This window comes from Danio aesculapii, chromosome 21 (assembly GCF_903798145.1).
Source record: "Danio aesculapii chromosome 21, fDanAes4.1, whole genome shotgun sequence".
NCBI classification, from domain to species: domain Eukaryota; kingdom Metazoa; phylum Chordata; class Actinopteri; order Cypriniformes; family Danionidae; genus Danio; species Danio aesculapii.
The window spans coordinates 46,274,801-46,297,731 of record NC_079455.1 but is presented as its reverse complement, the minus strand read 5'-3'; the positions used below and the strand labels follow the sequence as shown (position 1 = coordinate 46,297,731).

Genomic DNA, 22,931 nt, shown 5'->3' with positions numbered 1-22,931 from the left:
CATTTGGGAATTATTGGAAAAGGAAGAATAGTTTGGACCGCTACTCTTAGATGTTTTGAAGTGGGCCATTTATCCTCGCTTGTAAGTTGCATTAGAGATATGAGTAAGGAGTCTGCTATATGAGTAAGTGTGAATCCTCCTTTGTGGAGCAGGATAGATTGAATGCTGACCTCTGTGCAGGACGATGTGGTCGATCATGCTGCTCTTGTGTTTGGTGTGATACAGACAGAACGGACATCGTAACTCTTTCTGTGGCTCCTCGGCGGCGGCGGCGGTGGTGCTGCTGCTGCTGTGACCACCTTCAACATGCAGCGTGAACGTGGACCTGAAAACACGACACATGGAGAGTAATGAAGAGCAAACAAACACACAACACACAGCAGATTCTAAATCTGCAAGACTGAAGATTAACAAAAGAAACACACACAATATGCGCTATATGCACAGGCAAATATGCTGATGAGAAAATTTACTGTGTTTATATCAGGTAAAGTTCAGATTTATGACATATAATACTTAAGTTTAGAACAGAACTGCATTTTCCTGTAGCTGGAAGGAAAGACAACAAATGTATTTACAATAAACTGAATCCATTATTAATGTTAAATAATGCTAAATGCAAAATCCTTCAGCTTAGTTCCTTATTTTTCCAGGGGTCACCACAGTGGAATGAACCGCCAACTATTCCAGCATATGTTTTACACAGCACATGACCTTCCTGCTGCAACCCAGTACTGGGAAACACACTCATACACACTCATTCTTACACACACACACTCATACACTACGGCCAGTTTAGTTCATCAGTTCCCCTATAGCGCATGTGTTTGGACTGTGGGGGAAACCTGAACACTCGGAGGAAACCCACGCCAACACGGGGAGAACATGCAAACTCCACACAGAAACACCAACTGACCCAGCTGGGATTCAAACCAGCGACCTTCTTGCTGTGAGGCGATTGTGCTACCCACTGCGCCACCGTGCCGCCCTGCATCAAAACTTAACACTTTATTTTCCAGATTAAAGATTACACATAGTGTTGGGCTTGAGTGCTCTGCACTAGGCCCGGTCTGGATACAGACTTGCGACCCAGAGACGTTTCATCCTTCTCTTTAAATACCTTATAAGTGGAATGAATGGTTCTTTTGCCAAAGTTAACCAGGGACTTACAGATTTACTCATCTGCTGGGATTGAATCAAAAGCTATCAAAAACATTGTGACCAGTCACAGTTGAGTATTTATCAATACCAGAGGGGAAGGAGAGTTCAGGAAAGAGGGCAAGAGTGTGTCAAAGTCTATGCTTTTTTAATTTGTGCAAAATGTTTAGGATCAACCAATAGAACATTAATAATGTGTCGACTCTGTTACTGTGATGTTTCAGTCAATTCACTGTTTATAAACTATAATCTGGCCGTGTGGAGTCTGCTCTGAGGTTAGCATCTGGAGCTAAAGCAGAACATGGTGGAACATATCAACTCTGTTATGGATTTAAAGGTTTAACATTAAGTTAAACAACAATCACACTGGTTCGAGTCTCGGCTGGGTCAGTTGGTGTTTCTGTGTGGAGTTTTCATGTTCTCCCCGTGTTGGTGTGGGTTTCCTCCGGGTGCTCCAGTTTCCCCCACAGTCCAAACACATGCGCTATAGGGGAACTGATGAACTAAATTGGCCGTTGTGTATGAGTTTGTGTGTGAATGAGTGTGTATGGGTGTTTCCCAGTACCGGGAAGGGCCGCTGTGTAAAACATATGTTGGATAAGTTGATGGTTCATTCCGCTGTGTAGACCCCTGACTAATAAAGGCACTCACAATTGTCATGAAGGGTAATATTAGCTATACACACCAAAACTATCTTTTGTACCAGGCTGTAAACATGTTTTATCAGCTGTTAAACTGGCCAATTTACCAACGCAATCAGAAATCATTTGGATTTCCTGGAGCCAGTCCCCAGAGGCAAGTTGATGAATTTCAGTTACTTCCGTATTGGCTTCCCGAGGGACAGCAGAAGGTTGCCGCTTGTAATGAACGTATAACTGAAGAGTATGGGATCAGATACAAATCGAAACTCTAAATTGTTTCAGAACGACAAATGTGACCCATTCCTAATTAGAAATACAGTCTAAATTTGATGTTTACTTAAAATTGGTGTCAGATTAAATTCGGAGTTGAAAACAAATATAAATAAATTCTGATAATGAAAAACACAATTATTTTCAGAAGCGCTAGAAAAGACTTACATGCATTTAACCTTCGAACATTCATCAGATTCTGTTGTTGGGCTGACAGAATTGAATCTCTGATATAACAGAGTTGACCAGAACATAGAGACACACACTAAATGTGTTTTATTTATTACCGAAAATACAAATAATACAAGTTTTGCATATATTTTCACAATTTGCATATGTTAAGGGGAAACACAAAAGTAATGAATATGAGGCTTTAGCTGAATAATAGGGACACTATAGTAGGTATAGCAGAAGTTAATATTTCAATAGTAATTATCAATAGCAATTAATAATAATTTGCGTCAATAGTGCACTACTTGGGCTGAACGTGTAAATACGCAGTCAGGACTGGATTGAGGCAGTTCTCACTTGTTGCAGGTGAAGAAGGTGCAGTCTTTGCACTTGAAGAGCTTCTTTCCGCCGTGCCGGTCTCTGTAGTGTCTGCGCAGACTCTGCATGTATCCAGAGCTGAACTCGCAGAACTCGCAGGTGAGGATGGATTCAGGCCGGGCCTGGGGGACCGCAGCGTCAGATGGACTGGAGGAAACATCGCTCTGAACACGAGACGACAGCTGGAAATGACTCAACTGCTGCTGCACATCTGCCGGCTCCAGATACGCAGACTCTGAGAGAGAGAGACAGAGACATCACGGTCAGATTCAGATGCTGAACACCTGCTGTAAACACCTGTTCTGGAGCCAACAAACACACAACTATACACACAAACAGCTAACCAAACCACTATACACACACACAAACACAACTAACAGAAGCACACATTTAACATAATGATATAAAAACAACCAATCAAAACCACTCATTTCAGACAACTAACCAATCAAAACCACTCATTTCAGACAACTAACCAATCAAAACCACTCATTTCAGACAACTAATCAATCAAAACCACTAATTTCAGACAACTAACCAATCAAAACCACTCATTTCAGACAACTAACCAATCAAAACCACTCATTTCAGACAACTAATCAATCAAAACCACTCATTTCAGACAACTAACCAATCAAAACCACTCATTTCAGACAACTAATCAATCAAAACCACTAATTTCAGACAACTAACCAATCGAAACCACTCATTTCAGACAACTAACCAATCAAAACCACTCATTTCAGACAACTAATCAATCAAAACCACTAATTTCAGACAACTAACCAATCGAAACCACTCATTTCAGACAACTAATAAATCAAAACCACTAATTTCAGACAACTCACCAATCAAAACCACTCATTTCAGACAACTAACCAATCAAAACCACTCATTTCAGACAACTAACCAATAAAAACCACTCATTCACACAACTAACCAATCAAAACCACTCATTCACACAACTAACCAATCAAAACCACTCATTTCAGACAACTAACCAATCAAAACCACTCATTTCAGACAACTAACCAATAAAAACCACTCATTCACACAACTAACCAATCAAAACCACTCATTTCAGACAAGTAACCAATCAAAACCACTCATTTCAGACAAGTAACCAATCAAAACCACTCATTTCAGACACCTAACCAATCAAAACCACTCATTTCGAACAACTAACCAATCAAAACCACTCATTTCACACAACTAACCAATCAAAACCACTCATTTCAGACAACTAATCAATCAAAACCACTCATTTCGAACAACTAACCAATCAAAACCACTCATTTCACACAACCAACCAATCAAAACCACTCATTTCAGACAACTAACCAATCAAAACCACTCATTTCAGACAAGTAACCAATCAAAACCACTCATTTCAGACAACTAACCAATCAAAACCACTCATTTCAGACAACTAACCAATCGAAACCACTCACTTCAGACAACTAACCAATCAAAACCACTTATTTCAGACAACCGATCAAAACCACTCATTTCACACAACTAACCAATCGAAACCACTCATTTCACACAACTAACCAATCAAAACCACTCATTTCCCACAACTAACCAATCAAAACCACTCATTTCAGACAACTAACCGATCAAAACCACTCATTTCACACAACTAACCAATCGAAACCACTCATTTCACACAACTAACCAATCGAAACCACTCATTTCACACAACTAACCAATTGAAACCACTCATTTCAGACAAGTAACCAATCGAAACCACTCATTTCAGACAAGTAACCAATCAAAACCACTCATTTCAGACAACTAACCAATCAAAACCACTCATTTCACACAACTAACCAATCAAAACCACTCATTTCAGACAACTAACCCATCAAAACCACTCATTTCAGACAACTAACCAATCAAAACCACTCATTTCAGACAACTAACCCATAAAAACCACTCATTTCACACAACTAACCAATCGAAACCACTCATTTCAGACAAGTAACCAATCGAAACCACTCATTTCAGACAACTAACCAATCAAAACCACTCATTTCAGACAACTAACCAATCAAAACCACTCATTTCAGACAACTAACCAATCAAAACCACTCATTTCAGACAACTAACCAATCAAAACCACTCATTTCAGACAACTAACCAATCGAAACAACTCATTTCAGACAACTAACCAATCAAAACCACTCATTTCACACAACTAACCAATCGAAACCACTCATTTCAGACAACTAACCAATCGAAACAACTCATTTCAGACAACTAACCAATCAAAACCACTCATTTCAGACAACTAACCAATCAAAACCACTAATTTCAGACAACTAACCAATCAAAACCACTCATTTCAGACAACTAACCAATCAAAACCACTCATTTCAGACAACTAACCAATCGAAACAACTCATTTCAGACAACTAACCAATCAAAACCACTCATTTTAGACACCTAACCAATCAAAACCACTCATTTCAGACAACTAACCAATCAAAACCACTCATTTCAGACAACTAACCAATCAAAACCACTCATTTCAGACAACTAACCAATCGAAACCACTCATTTCAGACAACTAACCAATCGAAACAACTCATTTCAGACAACTAACCAATCAAAACCACTCATTTCAGACAACTAACCAATCAAAACCACTCATTTCAGACAACTAACCAATCAAAACCACTCATTTCAGACAACTAACCAATCGAAACAACTCATTTCAGACAACTAACCAATCAAAACCACTCATTTCACACAACTAACCAATCAAAACCACTCATTTCAGACAACTAACCAATCAAAACCACTCATTTCAGACAACTAACCAATCGAAACCACTCATTTCAGACAACTAACCAATCAAAACCACTCATTTCAGACAACTAACCAATCAAAACCACTCATTTCAGACAACTAACCAATCGAAACAACTCATTTCAGACAACTAACCAATCAAAACCACTCATTTCAGACAACTAACCAATCAAAACCACTCATTTCAGACACCTAACCAATCAAAACCACTCATTTCAGACAACTAACCAATCAAAACCACTCATTTCACACAACCAACCAATCAAAACCACTCATTTCACACAACTAACCAATCAAAACCACTCACTTCAGACAACTAACCAATCGAAACCACTCATTTCACACAACTAACCAATCAAAACCACTCATTTCACACAACTAACCAATCGAAACCACTCATTTCACACAACTAACCAATCAAAACCACTCACTTCAGACAACTAACCAATCGAAACCACTCATTTCACACAACTAACCAATCAAAACCACTCACTTGACATGTGAAGTTCATGTGTGTGTGTGTGTGTGTGTGTGTGTGTGTGTGTCTCACCGCTGTGCTCTGGTTTCTCCTCCTCTTCCTCCTCCTCCTCTTCCTCCTCCTCGTCTGCAGGTTGTGTGTTTCTCGGAGCTGCAGCTTTGAGTCGGTGCAGCGTCAGCGTCTCTCCGTGCTCCTGCAGCGAGTGCTCCTTCAGCTGACTGATGCTCACGGCGGAAAACACACACGACACACACTTATACGGGTGCTCTCCTGCAACACACACACAGCCTGGTAAACCTCCAGGAAAACCTACATTCTTGATTTATTTAGTGTTCAACCCTATACAGTGGAGAACACACAGATACACAGGGTTATGCACACACTCACTCACACACACAGACAGATAGACACACACACACACACACACTGCTCCGTCTGATGTAATTCTCTTCATGGTGTGTGTTTCATCAGCTCAGATTAAAGCTGTCCTTCTCTCAGAGTCTGTCTGAACGTCTGCAGAGGGGCTGATGGGTAACGGCGGACAGGAGACCACACACACACACACACACACACACACACATACACACACACACTGCCATTTGCTGATATTCACACTCCACTGAGAGAACATTCTACGTGTGTGTGTGTGCGTGCGTGTGTGCGTGCGTGTGTGTGTGTGTGTGTGTGTGTGTGTGTGTGTCTCTCACCGGCATGTGTTTTGTGCATGTGGCTCTTCAAGCGGCTCATGTATGAGGATTTAAAGGGACAGATCTTGCAGCGGAAGGGTTTCTGGTGTCCATGATGAGACTGAACGTGTCGGTCCAGACTGAAGACAGAGAAAACACACACACACACACACACACACACACATTTAAAATGAAAACTATAACCATAAAAAGCTGAAGTGATAGTAGCTGTGTTTCCATCTAAATATGCAAATTACATTCATGCACAAACTGTGATAAACCAGTCAAGTTTGGTGAAGGAGAAATCATGGTTTGGGGTTCCATTCAGTATGGGGGCGTGCGAGAGATCTGCAGAGTGGATGATCAACATCAACAGCCTGAGGTATCAAGACATTTGTGCTGCCCATTACATTACAAACCACAGGAGAGGGACAATTCTCCAGCAGGATAGCGCTCCTTCTCATACTTCAGCCTCCACATCAAAGCTCCTGAAAGCAGAGAAGGTCAAGGTGCTCCAGGATTGGCCAGCCCAGTCACCAGACATGAACATTATTGAGCATGTCTGGGGTAAGATGAAGGAGGAGGCGTTGAAGATGAACACGAAGACTCTTGATGAACTCTGGGAGTCAGACCTTACTGTCCTAATGAAATCAGTCAACATCAAGACATGATCAGATTATATTGTGCTCAAATAAGCCTCATCTAGAACAGGGATTCTCAACCAGTGGGCCTCAGTGATCCTGCAGGTAAGCTGCGAGATTAAAATTAACTCTCAATATTATACTATCATTTTTTGGGGATTTCCTTATTAATATGACATATTAAAATGGTGGAAGTAATGCACTTTCTCCTGTTCTCTGGTTGATTACTGCAAACTCTGTGCAAAAACAGCCTCATGATCGCGTCTGCAACTGGCACAGGTCATCTGTACAGTTATAAACTGTGTGAAGCGAAAGTGAAAGTCTCTCATTGTGTATTTTTGAGTGAACCATTTAATATATCCACATAATTGTCCTCACATTGTGCTGGGAGTGTTTTATAATGGACGCGTGCCCATACAGGAGGATCTAGCGAGGCTCAAGGATGTCTCTGTCAAAGAATGTAAAATAAACCTGTATATGAGGATCAGACGCGCTCTGGCAGAGCTGTTCACTGTTCCTGTCAGCGATCTCTCAATCATATCCAGCAGCAAACTCAACCGCCATCAGATCCACGTGTTTCAACACAATCTCACGGCAATTCGTAACTTTATGATTTAGTGGCTAATTCGTATGAATTCGTAAGATCTAATTCGTACAAGTTAGTATGATTTGCTCATCACCCAACGATGGTTGGGGTTAGGGGTGGGGTTAGGAGCCACGCCTCCTTTTTAAAATCCTACATTTTCGTACGACTGAACTTGTGCGAATTAGCCACTAAACTGACAAAACCTGAAATACTTACGTTTCCTCGTGAGATCAGGCTGGATGTCGGGTGTTTTACTGTATTTTACATTCATCTGTATATCTGTGAATAGTAGATATTTAATAATAGATATTCAGTCAGTCCAGTTTAAAGCAGCAGCTGGTCTTTTACACTCTCCCAGTTGACCTGTTGTTGAATCTGTGTATGTTTTTGTGTGGTTTATTTATAAACTCATTTCGAGAGGATCACGTGCTTATGATCAACATGACTGGCTCATTATTAGCTCCGTAATCTGACCCATAGGATGATCACTGATGCATTATAAATAACCAGAGCTTTTCACTCCAGTTATCTTCGTCTTGAAGCTTCCCCCCTTCCACCCCTACTTCCTCCCCTTTTTTCCGATAGGGTGACACCGTGGCCCAGTGGCTAGCACTGTTGCCTCACAGTAAGAACACCGCTGGTCTAACCTCTTATCGGGCTGGTTGGTGTTTCAGTGCAGAGTTTACATGTTCTCCACGTGTTTGCGTGGGTTTCCCCGGTTTCCTCCCACCATCCAAAAACAAACCACAGCCAATCGACTAAACCAAATTATCACCTAAAACCATTTTATTTTACACTTCTCACACAGCGACAGCAGGGGAGTTCTCGAGACCTACCTGAGCTCAAACTCCCCTCTCCCCCTTCTAACGGGAGGGAGCCCCAGACTCGAGGATATTACGAGCTCAGGGCTCTCTCCCGGGACAGCATGCCAAATACGCCGATCATCAGCTAAGTGTGAACTCTAATATGTTAATAAATAAAGGTTTAAATGAGCATTTCATGCAAACATTGTAGAGGAAATGTCAGACAGGTGGGCCTTCAAAATTTGATTGTAAAAATAAGTGGGCTCGAAGTGAAAAAGGTAGAGAACCCCTAATCTAGAGCAGCAGTTCTCAATCTTTGTCAGCCGAGGGCCACTTTGTGTAGGGCGAATCCTTTTGGGCCCCCAAAAAATAAAAATGATGCAAAAAAATCCTCAAATGAAAAACTTTACTGAAAGCATTTTAAATTGTGCTATTCACGCTCTGGATTAATGCTTGTGAGATGTCAGCTGAGTTTCAGTGCTTCAATTAATCCATCAAGTCTTCATGAACAGTGTTCACTGCGGTCTGCTCTCACTGGATTCCATCAAGCCATATTGTGTGTACGAGTCTTCACATTTATAGCGTTTTGTTTTTCATGCTAAGCTCTTCTGCATTAACTCTTTCAGATGAGAGTCTAAATTTATCTAAAGATTGATCAGTTTTAAAGAGTTTTGTCATTCATCAGCATGCTCATGACCAGGGCCAGACGCAACCTGCAGATGTTTTTAGCTATTTCTGCTGAAAATTTTGGTAAAATCTGCAGATTTCTGAATTATTTTAGGAGTATCAAAACTAAAACCTGAATATATGAAATAAAAAGTAATTCCTTTTAAACTTTTATTTAATGTTTACAATGCAAATGCAATTAGATTCACTTTATTTGGTAAACAAAGCAAGTCTCTCATATAATATCTCTACTAAAAGACAGAGAATATGACTGTACAAACTGCACTGTATATAAATCAGATCAACATGTTCATATTAGTCAATAATATTACTGTAATTAATAAAAAAGTAATAATAAATTTAGATTTACACACATTTACTCAAGTAAATAAACAGAATTAATGATGGGCTAAAATTCTGCAGAATTCTGCAGAAAATCTAAATACTACAATGAAGGCTGTAGTGGTTCAGTGTGTTGAAGTTTTTTTATGTTCCTATTTTTATGAATTTACTCAGTTCAACAATCCTGACTTACACTAATACAAAACTATTTCCTAAATGCATTCTGGGGTATTCAAGTTCAGAGGCAAAGGGGGCCACATTTAAACCACTTAAAATTTGCATTGGGTATCGTTTGGGGTTACTTCGGTAAATCAGTACTTTTAAAACGATACCGGTGCCAAAACGGTGCCTGAACTGATACTTTTGAGCCACAAGATTATGCTGGATGACTCTAGAAAAATCTTTTATTTGACAAAATCTTTTAAAAAATAATTAGAATAGAACATTATAATTAAAGTTTAAAGTAAAGATCAACTCATATTTTATAGATTTGAATCACATGAATATATTTCCCTTGATCATTTGTTTGTTAGCGTGAATTTAAGATTTGCATTATGAAATTACATTAGCTGACTACTAACCTGTGGAAAAGCTGTCAGCAAAATACTGAACTCTTTTTTTTTCTAGGGTTGTGGCTTGTTCCTCCGGGTGCTCCGGTGCGCTATAGGGGAATTGATGAACTACATTGGCCGTAGTGTATGAGTGTGTGTGTGTGTGTGTGTTTGTGTGTGTGTGTGTGTGAATGAGTGTGTATGGTGTTTCCCAGTACTGGGATGTGGCTGCTGCGTAAAACATATGCTGGAAAAGTTGGCGGTTCATTCCACTGTGGCGTCCCCTGATTAATAAAGGGACTCAGCTGATAAGGAAGTGATTGAATATTTGGATGGAAACACAGCTAGTGTTAAACCCTGTAGTGCAGACGGAGACTCACTTGTGTCTGAACGGCGAGGAGAACTGGCAGTACTGGCAGTTGTGTTTGTCGCTGCGGTTGAGCAGTGTGACGGCCGAGTGGCTCCTCTCGTGTGAGCGCAGGCCCTGCATGGACATGAACATGCGGTCGCAGAGTCCGCAGGGGTGTCCGGGCAGCAGACGGCTCTTCTCCAGCGGCTCCAGACCCTCCGGCGGCTCCGGCTCCGACACACTGACCCCCGCTGGAGCCTCGGCGGGCCCCGACAGCACATCTCCATTGCTGACCCCTGCTGGAGTGACCGGTGCCTCCGCGGACTCCTGCTGACACACACACACACACACACATCACCATCATGTACTGTACAACAGGCTATATCCCCTACCGATACACCTCCATCAGATGAGAGAGCTTCAGTTTCATACGGCTCCTTCTACAGCATCGATGCTGGAAATGTCATTCAAATACATTCATATGCTGGAGGGGGGCCCGTAATAGGAACTCTGGGGGCCCCAAAACGGCATGGCCCCTTAGAATCATCCTTTTCCACCCTAGTGGTGCTCTTGTGCATATTTAATATGTGTATATGTGGAGTGAGGGCAGCACGGTGGCACAATGGTTAGAACTGTGTCCTCACAGCAAGAAGGTCTCTGGTTCGAGTCTCGTCTGGGTCAGTTGGTGTGTCTGTGTGGAGTTTGGATGTTCTCCAAACACAGTCCAAACACATGCGCTATAGGGGAACTGGGTGAGCTAATTGTCCATTGTGAGTGTGTGTGTGTGTATGGGGGTTTCCCACTTATGGGTTGCAGGTGGCAGGGCATCCCCCTGGATTAATAAAGGGACTAAGCTGAAAAGAAAATGAATGTGGACTGAGTGTGTGTGTGTGTATGAGAGAGAGAGTGTGTGTCTTTAGTGTTTGTGTATGTGGTAATGTGTGGGTGTTAATGTGTGTGTGTGTGAGTGTGTACAACTGTGTATGTGTGAGTGAGAGAGTTCTAGTGTGTGTTTTAGTTATAGAAGGAGTGCGAGCAAGTGTGTGTGTTTAGTGTGTGCTGCCCTCTAGTGTGCGAGTGTTCGACCTCTGCTGATCCACACTGGGCTTGTGTTCAAATCCTGCGTCCGGGACTCTCAGAGGAATACTAACACTAATGCGCTTACACACACGAACACACACACACACACACACACACACACACACACACACACACACACACACACACACACACACACACACACACACACACACACACACACACACACACACACAGCCACACTCTTACATATGCACACATACACACATTCATACATTTGCACACACTCTAACACACACACACATTGTCACACTCTCGGATATGGACACACACACACACACGCATTCATACATATGCAAACACACACATACTCACATGCACATTGTCACACTCTTACATATGCACAAACACAAGCACACACACACAAACAGATGCGCATACACATGCAGACACACACACACACACAAGCACACTCATGCAGTCTTACACACACAAGTACACATGCACACGCACACACTCACATAAACACGCACACGTACTTTCACACACAAACACACATGCATGGACACACTCTCACATGCACACAGTCACACACACACACACATTCCCATGCATTCACACACACATGCATGCACACTTTCACATGCGCACTTACGCACGCTTACACACACTCACAAATAAACAAACAGACAGACACACACACACAAACACACACTCACACAAACACGCACACATGCTCTCACACACACGATCACACATGCATACACTGACTCTCATACGCACACGCAAACACACGCACGTTCTCATGCATGTGCACACTCTCACTTGCGCACTCAAACACACAAACACTCACACACACTCAGATGAACGCACATTCACACACACATGCATGCACACATGCGCACTCACGCACTCCTACACACACACACACACACACACACACACACACACACACACACACACACACACACACACACACACACACTACCCTAATGTCCTTTATTCCTGGTTGATGCTCTACTCAGAAAGCTCTCCAAGTCCTCCTGAGGGCAGCAGAATGACAGACCCTGTGCTGAGCGGCGTCACACTCAGAGCTCCAGAAACATGAACACCGAGCTTCTCTCTACGCTAAACACAAGGACAGCTGATTTAACTACACCATCAACTGTAGAGAGAGTTCAAGGTCTTCATGAGCGTCCACAACACACTCCAGCTGTAATGAACACACGTCAGGACGCCACACTCCTGCTTTATACTCAAGGGTTTGATATATTCCTTTACTTCAGTCAATCTGCAGCTGAAACAGAACCAGCAGAAACAGGAGAACAGCGCTGGAGTCAGAAGAAATGACCTGTAGATGCAGAGTAGATGAGGATGGAGCATACCTGTCAACACTGGGATGTGAAAATAAGGGATATGCCCACCATTATAAGGGGACTACCCCGATTCCCTCCTTTAAAAAATCCCTAAATTACTAAATCTGTTCATTTGGAGCTGTTTCTCTGTAAATAAACAGTTAAATGGTCAGTAATATGTTTTATTATTATTATTATTTACAAAAGAGAAATTAAATAGTATACATTAGCAGCAAATCCATTAGCAAACAGTTCAGCTTATTAAAATGAATAGCTATTATAATGAAACAGAATCAAGCTATCAAATCTCATCAGCCGTTTCTTCACTGTATAACTCACACATTCTGATTAAAGAGCAGTGAATGAATCTCTTATTTATTTAGATTTTTTACTTCATTACATTTAATAACAGGCGTCACTTTAAAACTGCACAGATCTGACGTTATAATGAAAGCTTTCCATTGCTTTCCTGACTTTTTATGCTTATTTAGGACGAAATTAGTTGTATTTGAAAAAAAAAAACCCCACCAAGGTCGACATCTTTAGATGTTATTATTATTAATTAAGTGTATATATGTCTGTTCAAACACACACACAAAACCCAGACTCTCGCTCCGCTTCAAATCACCTGTACAGAATCCGTTTGGGAAACAGCGTCTATTAATCACTATGGAGCGCGTCAGCTGACAGTCACGCACCGCTATATTACTGTTTTGAGGATTGCATATGAAGGGGAGACGGCACCTGTAAAAGGAAAGGGAATCCCACCGTTTTTATATTTATTTCAAAGGCTGCGTACGAAACCGAATACTTCTATACTATACAGTACGCTAAAATCAGTATGCGAGACGAGTAGTATGTCGGAATTCATAAATTGGAAAATCAGTATGCGAGAAGTACCCGCATGACTTACTACTTCCGGCGAGATTCTGAAGTGCGCATCACATGCATGCTGCGCTATCCCATGATGCCCTGCTAGCAAATTCATGAATGGGAGTAAATCGACGCAACTGACGGAGGTAGGTCAAGTCACCATGACAAAATGGCGGATGTAGTACGTCCGAATTCCATTCATCCTTTTCACATTCATACTGTATAGAACGCACTTTTCTAATGGCCGAGTAGTGCGTTTAAATTCAAATGCAGTACCTACTGAGTAGTAGGCGGTTTCAGATGCAGCCATGCTGTTTTCATGCCTAAACAAAGCGAAAGCACAGAACAGACTCACATTTAATAGCAAAAGGGCGGCCCCTGGTGGTTTGGCGGTATGGGTTGCGTATAGGGAGTCTCGGCTCTTTAATGTTTATTTGCCACCCTTCAGAGAAAGACTGAAAATACAGGAGAAATACGGGATACGGGATGATAGAGGGATAGAACTGTAAAATACGGGAGGGTTGACAGGTATGTGATGGAGATGAGAATACAGGACATGCAGATATAGACGTGGAGCTCTTTTGACTTTAAGCTTCTCTGTTTGGGTTATTTGATATTTTTACTATAATTTGTCATTTTACTATTGATCATCAGTTGGCAGCATTAACCTTTATGCCGGATCCTGCAGGATTTTCATAGTAGTGGCGTCACTCATGTTTTCACACTGCATGACTATCTGGGGGAGCGTTCTGTCAGTGCTGTGTTGGTATACTGTAGGATGGATCGGCAACAGGAGGTTTTACTCTTCATGACTTTATAATAGGAAGAATCGCCGACAACTTTGTCTCGGTCCGCAATATACAGTTGAAACCAGAAGTTTACATACACTCTTAAAAAGGAACCATTTAGAAAAAATGTCTGATGGTAAATCATGCTAAAGGTTTACTATTTTAGGTCCGTCAGGATTACCTAAATGATTTACATTTGCTAAATGCCAGAATAATGAGAGCATTCTTTAGAGAATGTTTTATTAATATCTAGACAGTCAAAAGTTGTTGTTTTTTTAATCACCGGGAGCTCCAGATATTCAGCACGCCAAATATCTGACGGGTGTCTCGAGTCTCTCAGATGGCGTCTGATTGTTACTCACGTGAACGAGCACCGGTTTGCCTGTGATTTCAGGCATTTGTCTGTGATTTCTCAAAATCTGTCAGCAAGTCAAAATCTGGGCTAAAATCACGCAGTCTGAACTCAGCACTAGATCGACCTGTGCTCGTTTCTGGCAGCAGATTATAGTGTGTGCTAAAATACACTTACTGTGTTAACTAAGTGTATTGTTGAGTTTTTGAACATTTTTCAAAGCATATTCCCAAAATATCAAAGTGTCAAAATCAGATTTGTCACCAAAATTCATCCCATTTGCTGAAACAGAGAAAGCTGTGGCCAAATTATGACTACGAGGATGAGGATTGAGAAGCGCTGTGGTAAAATATGATGTAGATTTGATGGTGATTGTACCTTCAGATGTGCATCCTTGGCCTCACGGTACTGCACGTGTTTCCTCAGGTGGTTGCAGATGGACCTTAGGCTGGGATGGATCTCCACGCAGAAGTTACACTTGTAGCCAACGGGGGTCTTACCAGATGTGCTGTCCACCTGCTGGAACAGACATACACAACAGCACACTATCAGGGACACTATACCAGACACGATATATGGGTCTTATGTACAGTGCATGCGCAAAGTATTGATAGCGCTTCACTTTTCCACATGTTTTTATGTCACAGTCTTATTGTAAAATGTATTAAATTTATTTATTTCCTCAACATTCTACACACAACCCCCCCATAATGACAATGTGAAAAAAGTGTTTTAGAAATTGTTGCAAATTTATTAAATATCACATGTACATCAGTATTCACAGCCTTTGGCGTGAAGCTCTAAACTGAGCTCAGGTCCATTCTTTTTCCTCTGATCATTCTTGAGATGTTTCAGCAGCTTTATTGGAGTTCACCTGTGTTCAATTCAGTTGATTGGACATGATCTGAAAAGGCATACACCTGTCTATATATGCTCCCAGGGTTTATAGTGCATGTCAAAGCACAAACCAAGCATGAAGACAAAGGAACTGTCTGTAGACCTCCGAGACAGGATTGTCTGGAGGCACAAGGCTGGGGAAGATTCTGCTCTGAAAGTTCCAATGAGCACAGCGGCCTCAGACTGGGGCGATGCTTCATCTTCCAGCAGGACAATGACCCAAAGCACACCGCCGAAATATCAATGGAGTGGCTTCACTACAACTCTGTGAATGTCCTTGAGTGGCCCAGCCAGAGCCCAGATCTAAATCCTATTAAACATCTCTGGAGAGATCTGAAAAATGGCTGTCGTTTCCCATACAACCTGATAGAGCTTGAGAGGTACTGCAAGAAGGAACGGGCAAAAATTCCCAAAGACCGGTGTGCCAAGCTTGTGGCATCATATTCAAAAAGACGAGGCTGTAATCGCTGCAAACGGTCCATCATCAAAGTATTGAGCAATGGCTGTGAATACTGATGTACATGTGATTTATCAGCTTTTTTATTTTTAATAAATTTGCAACAATTTCAAAAACTCTTTGTCCACATTGTCATTATGGGGGATTGTGTGTAGAATGTTGAGGAAATAAATCAATTTAATCTATTTTGGAATAAGGCTGGAACATAAAAATATGTTAAAAAGTGAAGCGTCATCAATACTTTCTGGATACACTATATCATGAAACGATTGGCCATTTTCTTACAATAATAATCATGTGTATACTTTTTAACCAAAGTTAAACAACATTACGTAAGATATGCAGAACTACCGACCCAGTGTTTCCAAAATACACAAATGGACCGTTTTCAATGATTATTCCACGAGAAAATGACATTAAAAAACACGTCAAAAACTTGATGTCAATTGACTACCTTGATGTCAGAACAACTTATTGTTACACTGGATTTTGCATTACTGCAATGCATGTAAACTACTTTGAAACATCAAATTTACATAACATTGGTGTTAAAAAAACACATAAAAAATCTATTAAAAGAATGTCGCGTAATTGATTTTTAACATTTGTTTATGCCTACTGTATGTTAGATATCAATTTGATGTAACTTTTGGCATCAATGTAGTTTACATGCATTGTAGTAATGCAAAATCCAAAATAGATTTCACCTATACCAGTGGTGCCCAAACTCATTCCTGGAGGGCTGATATCCTGCAGATTTTAGCTCCAGCTTCAGAACTCTCAGATGATTATAAAATATTCCTTATGTTATTATACTTTTTTGTCATTATTTTGGTGGTCATCAATGTGTGTCAAATTGACTTTAAGGTTTGGACATCAAATCAATTAGCAGTTTTGTTGTTGTTTTATGTTGTTTAGGCATTAAGATGCACCCTGGAAATCACTGGGCAGCACTTATCATGACTTTTCGTGACTTCTACAAACAATTGTAATAATCTCCAAGTAATTCTACAAATTGCCTAATATATCAACTCTCTCTGTTCAAGCTCACCTTAATCTCTGGTTTGACTTCTGGCGGCTCGACCGTCTTCTGCTTGCTCTGAAGCTGTTTTCTTCTTTCCAGCCGCATGGCTTTTTTCTGAAAGTCCTCGTTGTGGTTCATGAGATGGATGCTGAGTTCTGGAAGAGTCAAGAACTTGATTTCACAGTGTGTGCATTGGTAGAGCTCAGTGCCATCTTCTGCAGGGCTCGTGACGGCGACGAAATCCCGCTTCAGTTCCTTGTCGTGACAGTCGTTGTAATGCATCACCAGCAGCTCCTCCGCATTGAACGAGAGTTTGAAGCATTTCAGACATTTAAAAGGCAGCCAGTCGACCTCACCTTCAGGTTCCACCTCATCCTTCACTTCAACTATCTCCACGTTCTCCATTATAGGAGATTCCTCCACCTCCTTAGGGTAGATCATAGTGAAGTATCGGCCCAGTTTGCTGGCGGCCTGCTTTTTGGGAAAGACTCCTGGGTGGCGCTTTATGTAATGAGAAACTATACTCTTTTTGCTGAAAGCCTGGAAGGAGCAGAGCGAACATTTCCTTCGGTCCACCGCTTGCCGTAACTCCTCGCTCATCCCCGAACCATCAGCTTCTGACACCAGGGGCAACATCACTTTATTTGGTTTCTCAGTCACAGTCTTGGAAGCTGCCAAGCAATGTGTGTAGTATGCATCAATGTCGTGGCGTTTTTGATAGTGTGCTGCGAGGCCTTTGCGGATGGGGTTGGTGTAGGAGCAGAGAGCGCATTTAAAGACGTTATTCTTCCCTTCTGGCTGTGCTCGGACATTATTATGCTTGATACGGTAGTGGCGGGCAATGCCCTTCCTGGTGGAGCAAAAGTATTTGCACAGCTGACATTTAAACACTGCATGCTTATCACTTTTTGCGACTTCGGAAATTGGTACGCTATAGTCACACACCTCCGGGACTTCGGGCTGACTGCTAGTGCTGCATTCTGCCACTAAATCATCCCTTCCGACCGGCGACTGTATGTTAGTTGCTTTAAACATGTCTGCAGCAGGCTGATTATGGTATTTCTCATAGTGTATTTTGAGTTTTTCTAAAGTGCCATGTGTGTAAGGACACATCTTGCAGCGGTATGCGCCGTAGCCTTGCCTCTGGGTTTTAGATCGCTCTTCGTTCTCACTCGATGCCTCGTTTACTTGCTCAACATCATCAACAAAGTCTTCAGCAGTGACTTTGATTGATGGATGGCGTTTCTGGTAGTGTGTGAGAACCCCGTGGATTCGAGAGTTCACGTACGGACAGTGTCTGCACTTGTAAACCGAGCTAGGGTTGATGTCCGCTTCCTGAGCAAAGTCAGCCGCTTTCACTTTCATGCCTGGGTGTTTCTTGCCATAGTGGGTCAGAAGTCCATGAAGACTATTGTACTCAGACAAGCAGACGGTGCACTGGTAAGGGTTGTTTGAGATCGACGAGGTGGCAGACAGAGAGAGATTCGGCTGCCGCTCTAGAGGTGACCGATTAATTTCAACTGCAACCTCTTCCTGATGGTGACTATTGAACGGACTGGACATCGAAGCATGTGCTTTGGATTGTTGTGGGAGCTGCTTATCAGGTGCTTTGTTTCCTTTGATAATGTCAATGAGAACAGACTCGTCACCTTTGATGGCCCAAGGGTGCACTGCTTGATAATGGTTAGTAATGTCCCAAATGGAGCATGCCTCAAAGGCACAATCTCTACACTGATAATGCTTTGTTTCAGAATTCCCAGCTTGCCTGCTAGTGGAAGAATCAGGACCAGCCCACAGCTTGCTGGCCATGTACGTGTAGTCCACATTGTGCTCAGGGTGGCGTCTTTGGTAATGCATGAGCAGCCCACTTGGTTCAGCGTGGGAATATATGCACCACTCACAGTGATAACCAGCCTCCAGCACGCCGTCCTGATAAGCCCAGTGTAAGATAGTCATAGCTGTGGCCTTCACAGTAGGATGATCCTTCTTCAGATGCTTCTTCAAGGCATACACATAAGGAGAAGTGTACGGACAGTGTCTACACTTCAAAGATCGCAACGACCTGGATTTTTCAGCTTCAGCAGCTACAGTAGAAGTAGCCGTAGAACTTCCCGCTTGGATCATCTGCGCTCGCTCTCTCTGACTCTGGACCACAGCGGTGTGTCTGCGGACGAGGTCTGCATTGGCCTTTACATCTCTATGTTTCTTCTGGTAGTGAATCAACACTCCCTTCACAGTGCGGTTCCCGTAGTCGCAGTGCTGACAGAAAAACAGCATTTCTGGTTCCCCCTTGTCGGATGCTCCTTTAGTGTTGGAATTACCAGACCCTTCAATGCCATTGTTGCTAAACTGCTTTAGAAATTGCTTAGGTGGAGCGATCTGTAGCTCATCCATGAGTTTCAGCAGTCCAGGGGTTGGGGGTGCCTGCTTTATGTACTTTGCTGTTACTTTAATCTCCGGATGTCTCTTTTGGTAGTGGACCAGAACGCCCACGACAGAGCGGTTGTTGTAGACACAGTGTTTGCAGTAGTAAACATCTTCATCCAGAGGCACAGGCAGGATGGGGTTTGAAGACTTTGGGGTGCTGGTCAGGCTGTAGGTTGAATTGCTGGCCATCTGTGCTCGCTCGACAGAAATGACCCGCATGGTCTTCTGTATGCGGAAGTATGAGGCCTTTTGCTCGGGATGCTTCTTTTGATAATGGACCAGCACCGAGTGCATGTTGGGACTTGAGAAAGAACAGACATCACAGTCATACACCACCACATTGCCCCCTAGGCCCTCTCGAAGTGTTTCAACCTCTGCATTTGCCTCTGGCGTTTTGGAAATGCTTTTGAGAGCCGGACTGGATGACGATCTGGACCCAGATGAGGTGGAGCTAAAACTCTTTGGCCCAGAATTTAAGATTTCTCTCAGTGTTTGCGACTCAGTCGCACCCTTATGAGGCTGATCGACCATATAGCTTGAGAAGATCATAGCATTGTTGATCTTCACCGAAGGGTGCATCCTTTGATAATGGGGCATCAGGCTACGCACATTTGGACTTGTGTAGGAACAAAAACGGCACATATACACAAGATCTGGCTGGTTAAAGTTTAAGACGTTACTTGCTTCTGGATGATGAGTCATATAGTGCTGGTGCAAATCATTAAAGTTGTTATATTCAATGAAGCACTCGAGACAACGGAAGACTGCGCTCTGATCCTCTGGGTCCAGAATGTATCTGAAGCTAAACTTGATGTACGGGTGCATCCTCTGGTAGTGTGTGCTGACGCTGCGAGCAGACTTGTTTTGGTACTCGCAGTGTTTGCAGTAGAACAGGTTCCCAGGTTCCGCAGTGTATTCAACATTTTCCTGGTGCATTTCTCTGCCATCTTGACTGCTTTGATCTTGAGCATGTTTAGATTCCAAGGAGCCACTGTAATTCTCTTCATCATCAGAAATGGTTAACTGAACAGGAAGGTTTCTCGAGCTGAGTTTGGACTGCAGGCTTCGCTTTCTTTTCCCAACACCACGTTCTGTTGGAAGACCTCCAGAATTCCTACCATGAAGGTGCTGACCGTGGAACATGTAGTGCTGGTTTCGAGCATTAGACAAATCTCTATCTTTGCTTGCTTCTGCATCAATGTGATTGCCATTCTCCTCAACATCATCATCCATCTCCTCGAGATTAATCACATCTTCATGTTGCTGGCTTTTACTAATCTTGCTTTGGAGATTATTTGCAATTTCATCAATCCTTGTCCGTTTTTTTACGGGAGAGAGATCTAAGGGCAAATCATTTATGGACTTTCTTGCGGTCTTCCCAATAAGGTGCTTTTTGGTTGAAAATCCAAGAATTGAGGTTTGAGTTTTTTGTACAAAGCTTGAGGAACCACAGGACTCGGATTCAGAATCTTGCTGCTCATTGGATAAACCCTCTTGACCAGGGACTTGTGTTCCATCACAGTATGAGTGTTTGTGTTGCTGGTGGACACGTAGACCTTTAAGCGTGATGGTGGAAAAGTTGCACAGTGAGCACCGATGAGGACCCTGCTGCTCCTCCACTCCACTGGACTTTTTCCCATTGATTTTGGAGCTGCTGTTTCCTCCATTCACCGGCTCGGAGCATTCGGCTTGATCATCAGGACTTCCACTGGTCAGGTCCATGGTGTCCCATTCGGAAGACCCACTGTGACATTGTTTGTGCGCGTCAAGTTTCAGTGGGTTGGTGCAAAGAAAGGGGCATGAATCGCATTTATACACTGTGGCTTTGCCAGATAAGTGTATGTTTTCTATGTGACGAGAAATACTACGCCGGTGCATGGTCAAAAAGGAGCAGAAAGGACACTGGAACCGGTTCATGTGTCTTCTGAATGGAACTCCTTTTGTTTCAAGCAAGTCATTATCCTCCTCAGACAGAAGCAGCTTAGCAGAATCCTCAGCGGACTCTGTGTTATTAGGATCATCCATGTCACAGAGTTCATCATCTGAACTGCTTCTGGAATCATTCAGCACACTGGCATCGAGATCCATGCCAGACCTGGATATATCTGACATGGTGAAAGTCGATCTCTCTGACAGTATGGAAGATCCTGTGCTGTTAGGTATTTTTGATGTGAGCTGTGAGTACTGAAAACTTGATATCCCTGAACTGCCCTTTAGTGATGCGTTGCCAGATCCTTTGACTGAAGAGGCATTTGCTGAAGAACTTTCAGTGCCCGCTATATCATTCAGGTTTAAATTGGAGGTTGGAGTGCTTCTCCTGGATGAAGCGGAATCTGATTTGCTGGAGCCTGCACTTCCATCTTGCACTTTAGGTTGTTGCAAAGACACCATGATCTTTACCATGTTACGGTGTTTCTTCATCATGTGATCAGCTAGCTGCTGCCTTTGTGAAGTCTGAAAGCCACACCATTCACAGTTAAAGCCTCCTTTTGATTGGGGTTTAATCATAGACTCCAGTACATGCCGTTCTACATCCCCTGGTGAATCTTCACTTTGATCTTCAATTGAGGAGACATCAGAGTCCAAATCCAAAACCTCCGCATCAGCAGGGGGAGCCGAGAGGCCTGTTGGAGCTTCTTTATGATGCACCTTATGGTGTTTCAGAATCCGTGCTCTGTGTGGGGATTTATACGTGCAATATTGGCAAGAAAAGACTGTTCCTACTGCATTGTGCACTGAAGCACTGGCTTGCTTGGGAGTTTTGAGGGATCTTTCGTCGCTTGCTTCTCCATGAACCTTCCTGGTGTGCTCACTGAGAAGAGAGCTGGATCTGAAGTAGCGCACACAGAACTTGCACTGAAAAAACGGCGCTGTGGTTTTGTTTGTAGGTTTTGCTGACTGGTTGTGTTTGGCTAGCTTTGAACCGGAGAAGTGGCCAAGGTCTTTGTTAAAGGAGGGGACACCTGAAACATGAACAGACAAAGAAAATTGTTGAGTGCTTCAATTTCACACAAGATTGAAGTGCAACAAGACTTTCTTCTGATGTAGTTTCTGTACTTCCAGAGTGTTAAAACTGTGTCCTACCAACAGACGATGCAGCAACATGCAAAAAAGGCATCTTATAATAATATTAATTTATTATTATTTCAGATACAGATCAGTGCACACCATTTTTTCAGACTCCCC

The 22,931-nt window shown here is 42.5% G+C and overlaps 1 protein-coding gene across 3 annotated transcripts in view; it reads right to left on the bottom strand.

Moving 5' to 3' along the window:
- znf462 (zinc finger protein 462) overlaps positions 1-22,931 on the bottom strand; it is a 93,888-nt gene that overhangs the window by 13,911 nt on the left and 57,046 nt on the right. The window contains exons 3-9 of one of the 3 annotated variants that reach the window (XM_056446043.1): positions 17,346-22,708; positions 15,319-15,459; positions 10,566-10,864; positions 6,618-6,736; positions 5,983-6,180; positions 2,598-2,853; positions 171-325 (exon numbers count right to left, since the gene is read on the bottom strand). In XM_056446043.1, the coding sequence (XP_056302018.1) occupies positions 171-325; positions 2,598-2,853; positions 5,983-6,180; positions 6,618-6,736; positions 10,566-10,864; positions 15,319-15,459; positions 17,346-22,708 (6,531 nt within the window). The remainder of the gene's footprint in view (positions 1-170; positions 326-2,597; positions 2,854-5,982; positions 6,181-6,617; positions 6,737-10,565; positions 10,865-15,318; positions 15,460-17,345; positions 22,709-22,931) is intronic. The other 2 variants (XM_056446044.1, XM_056446045.1) reach the window with 2 other exon arrangements.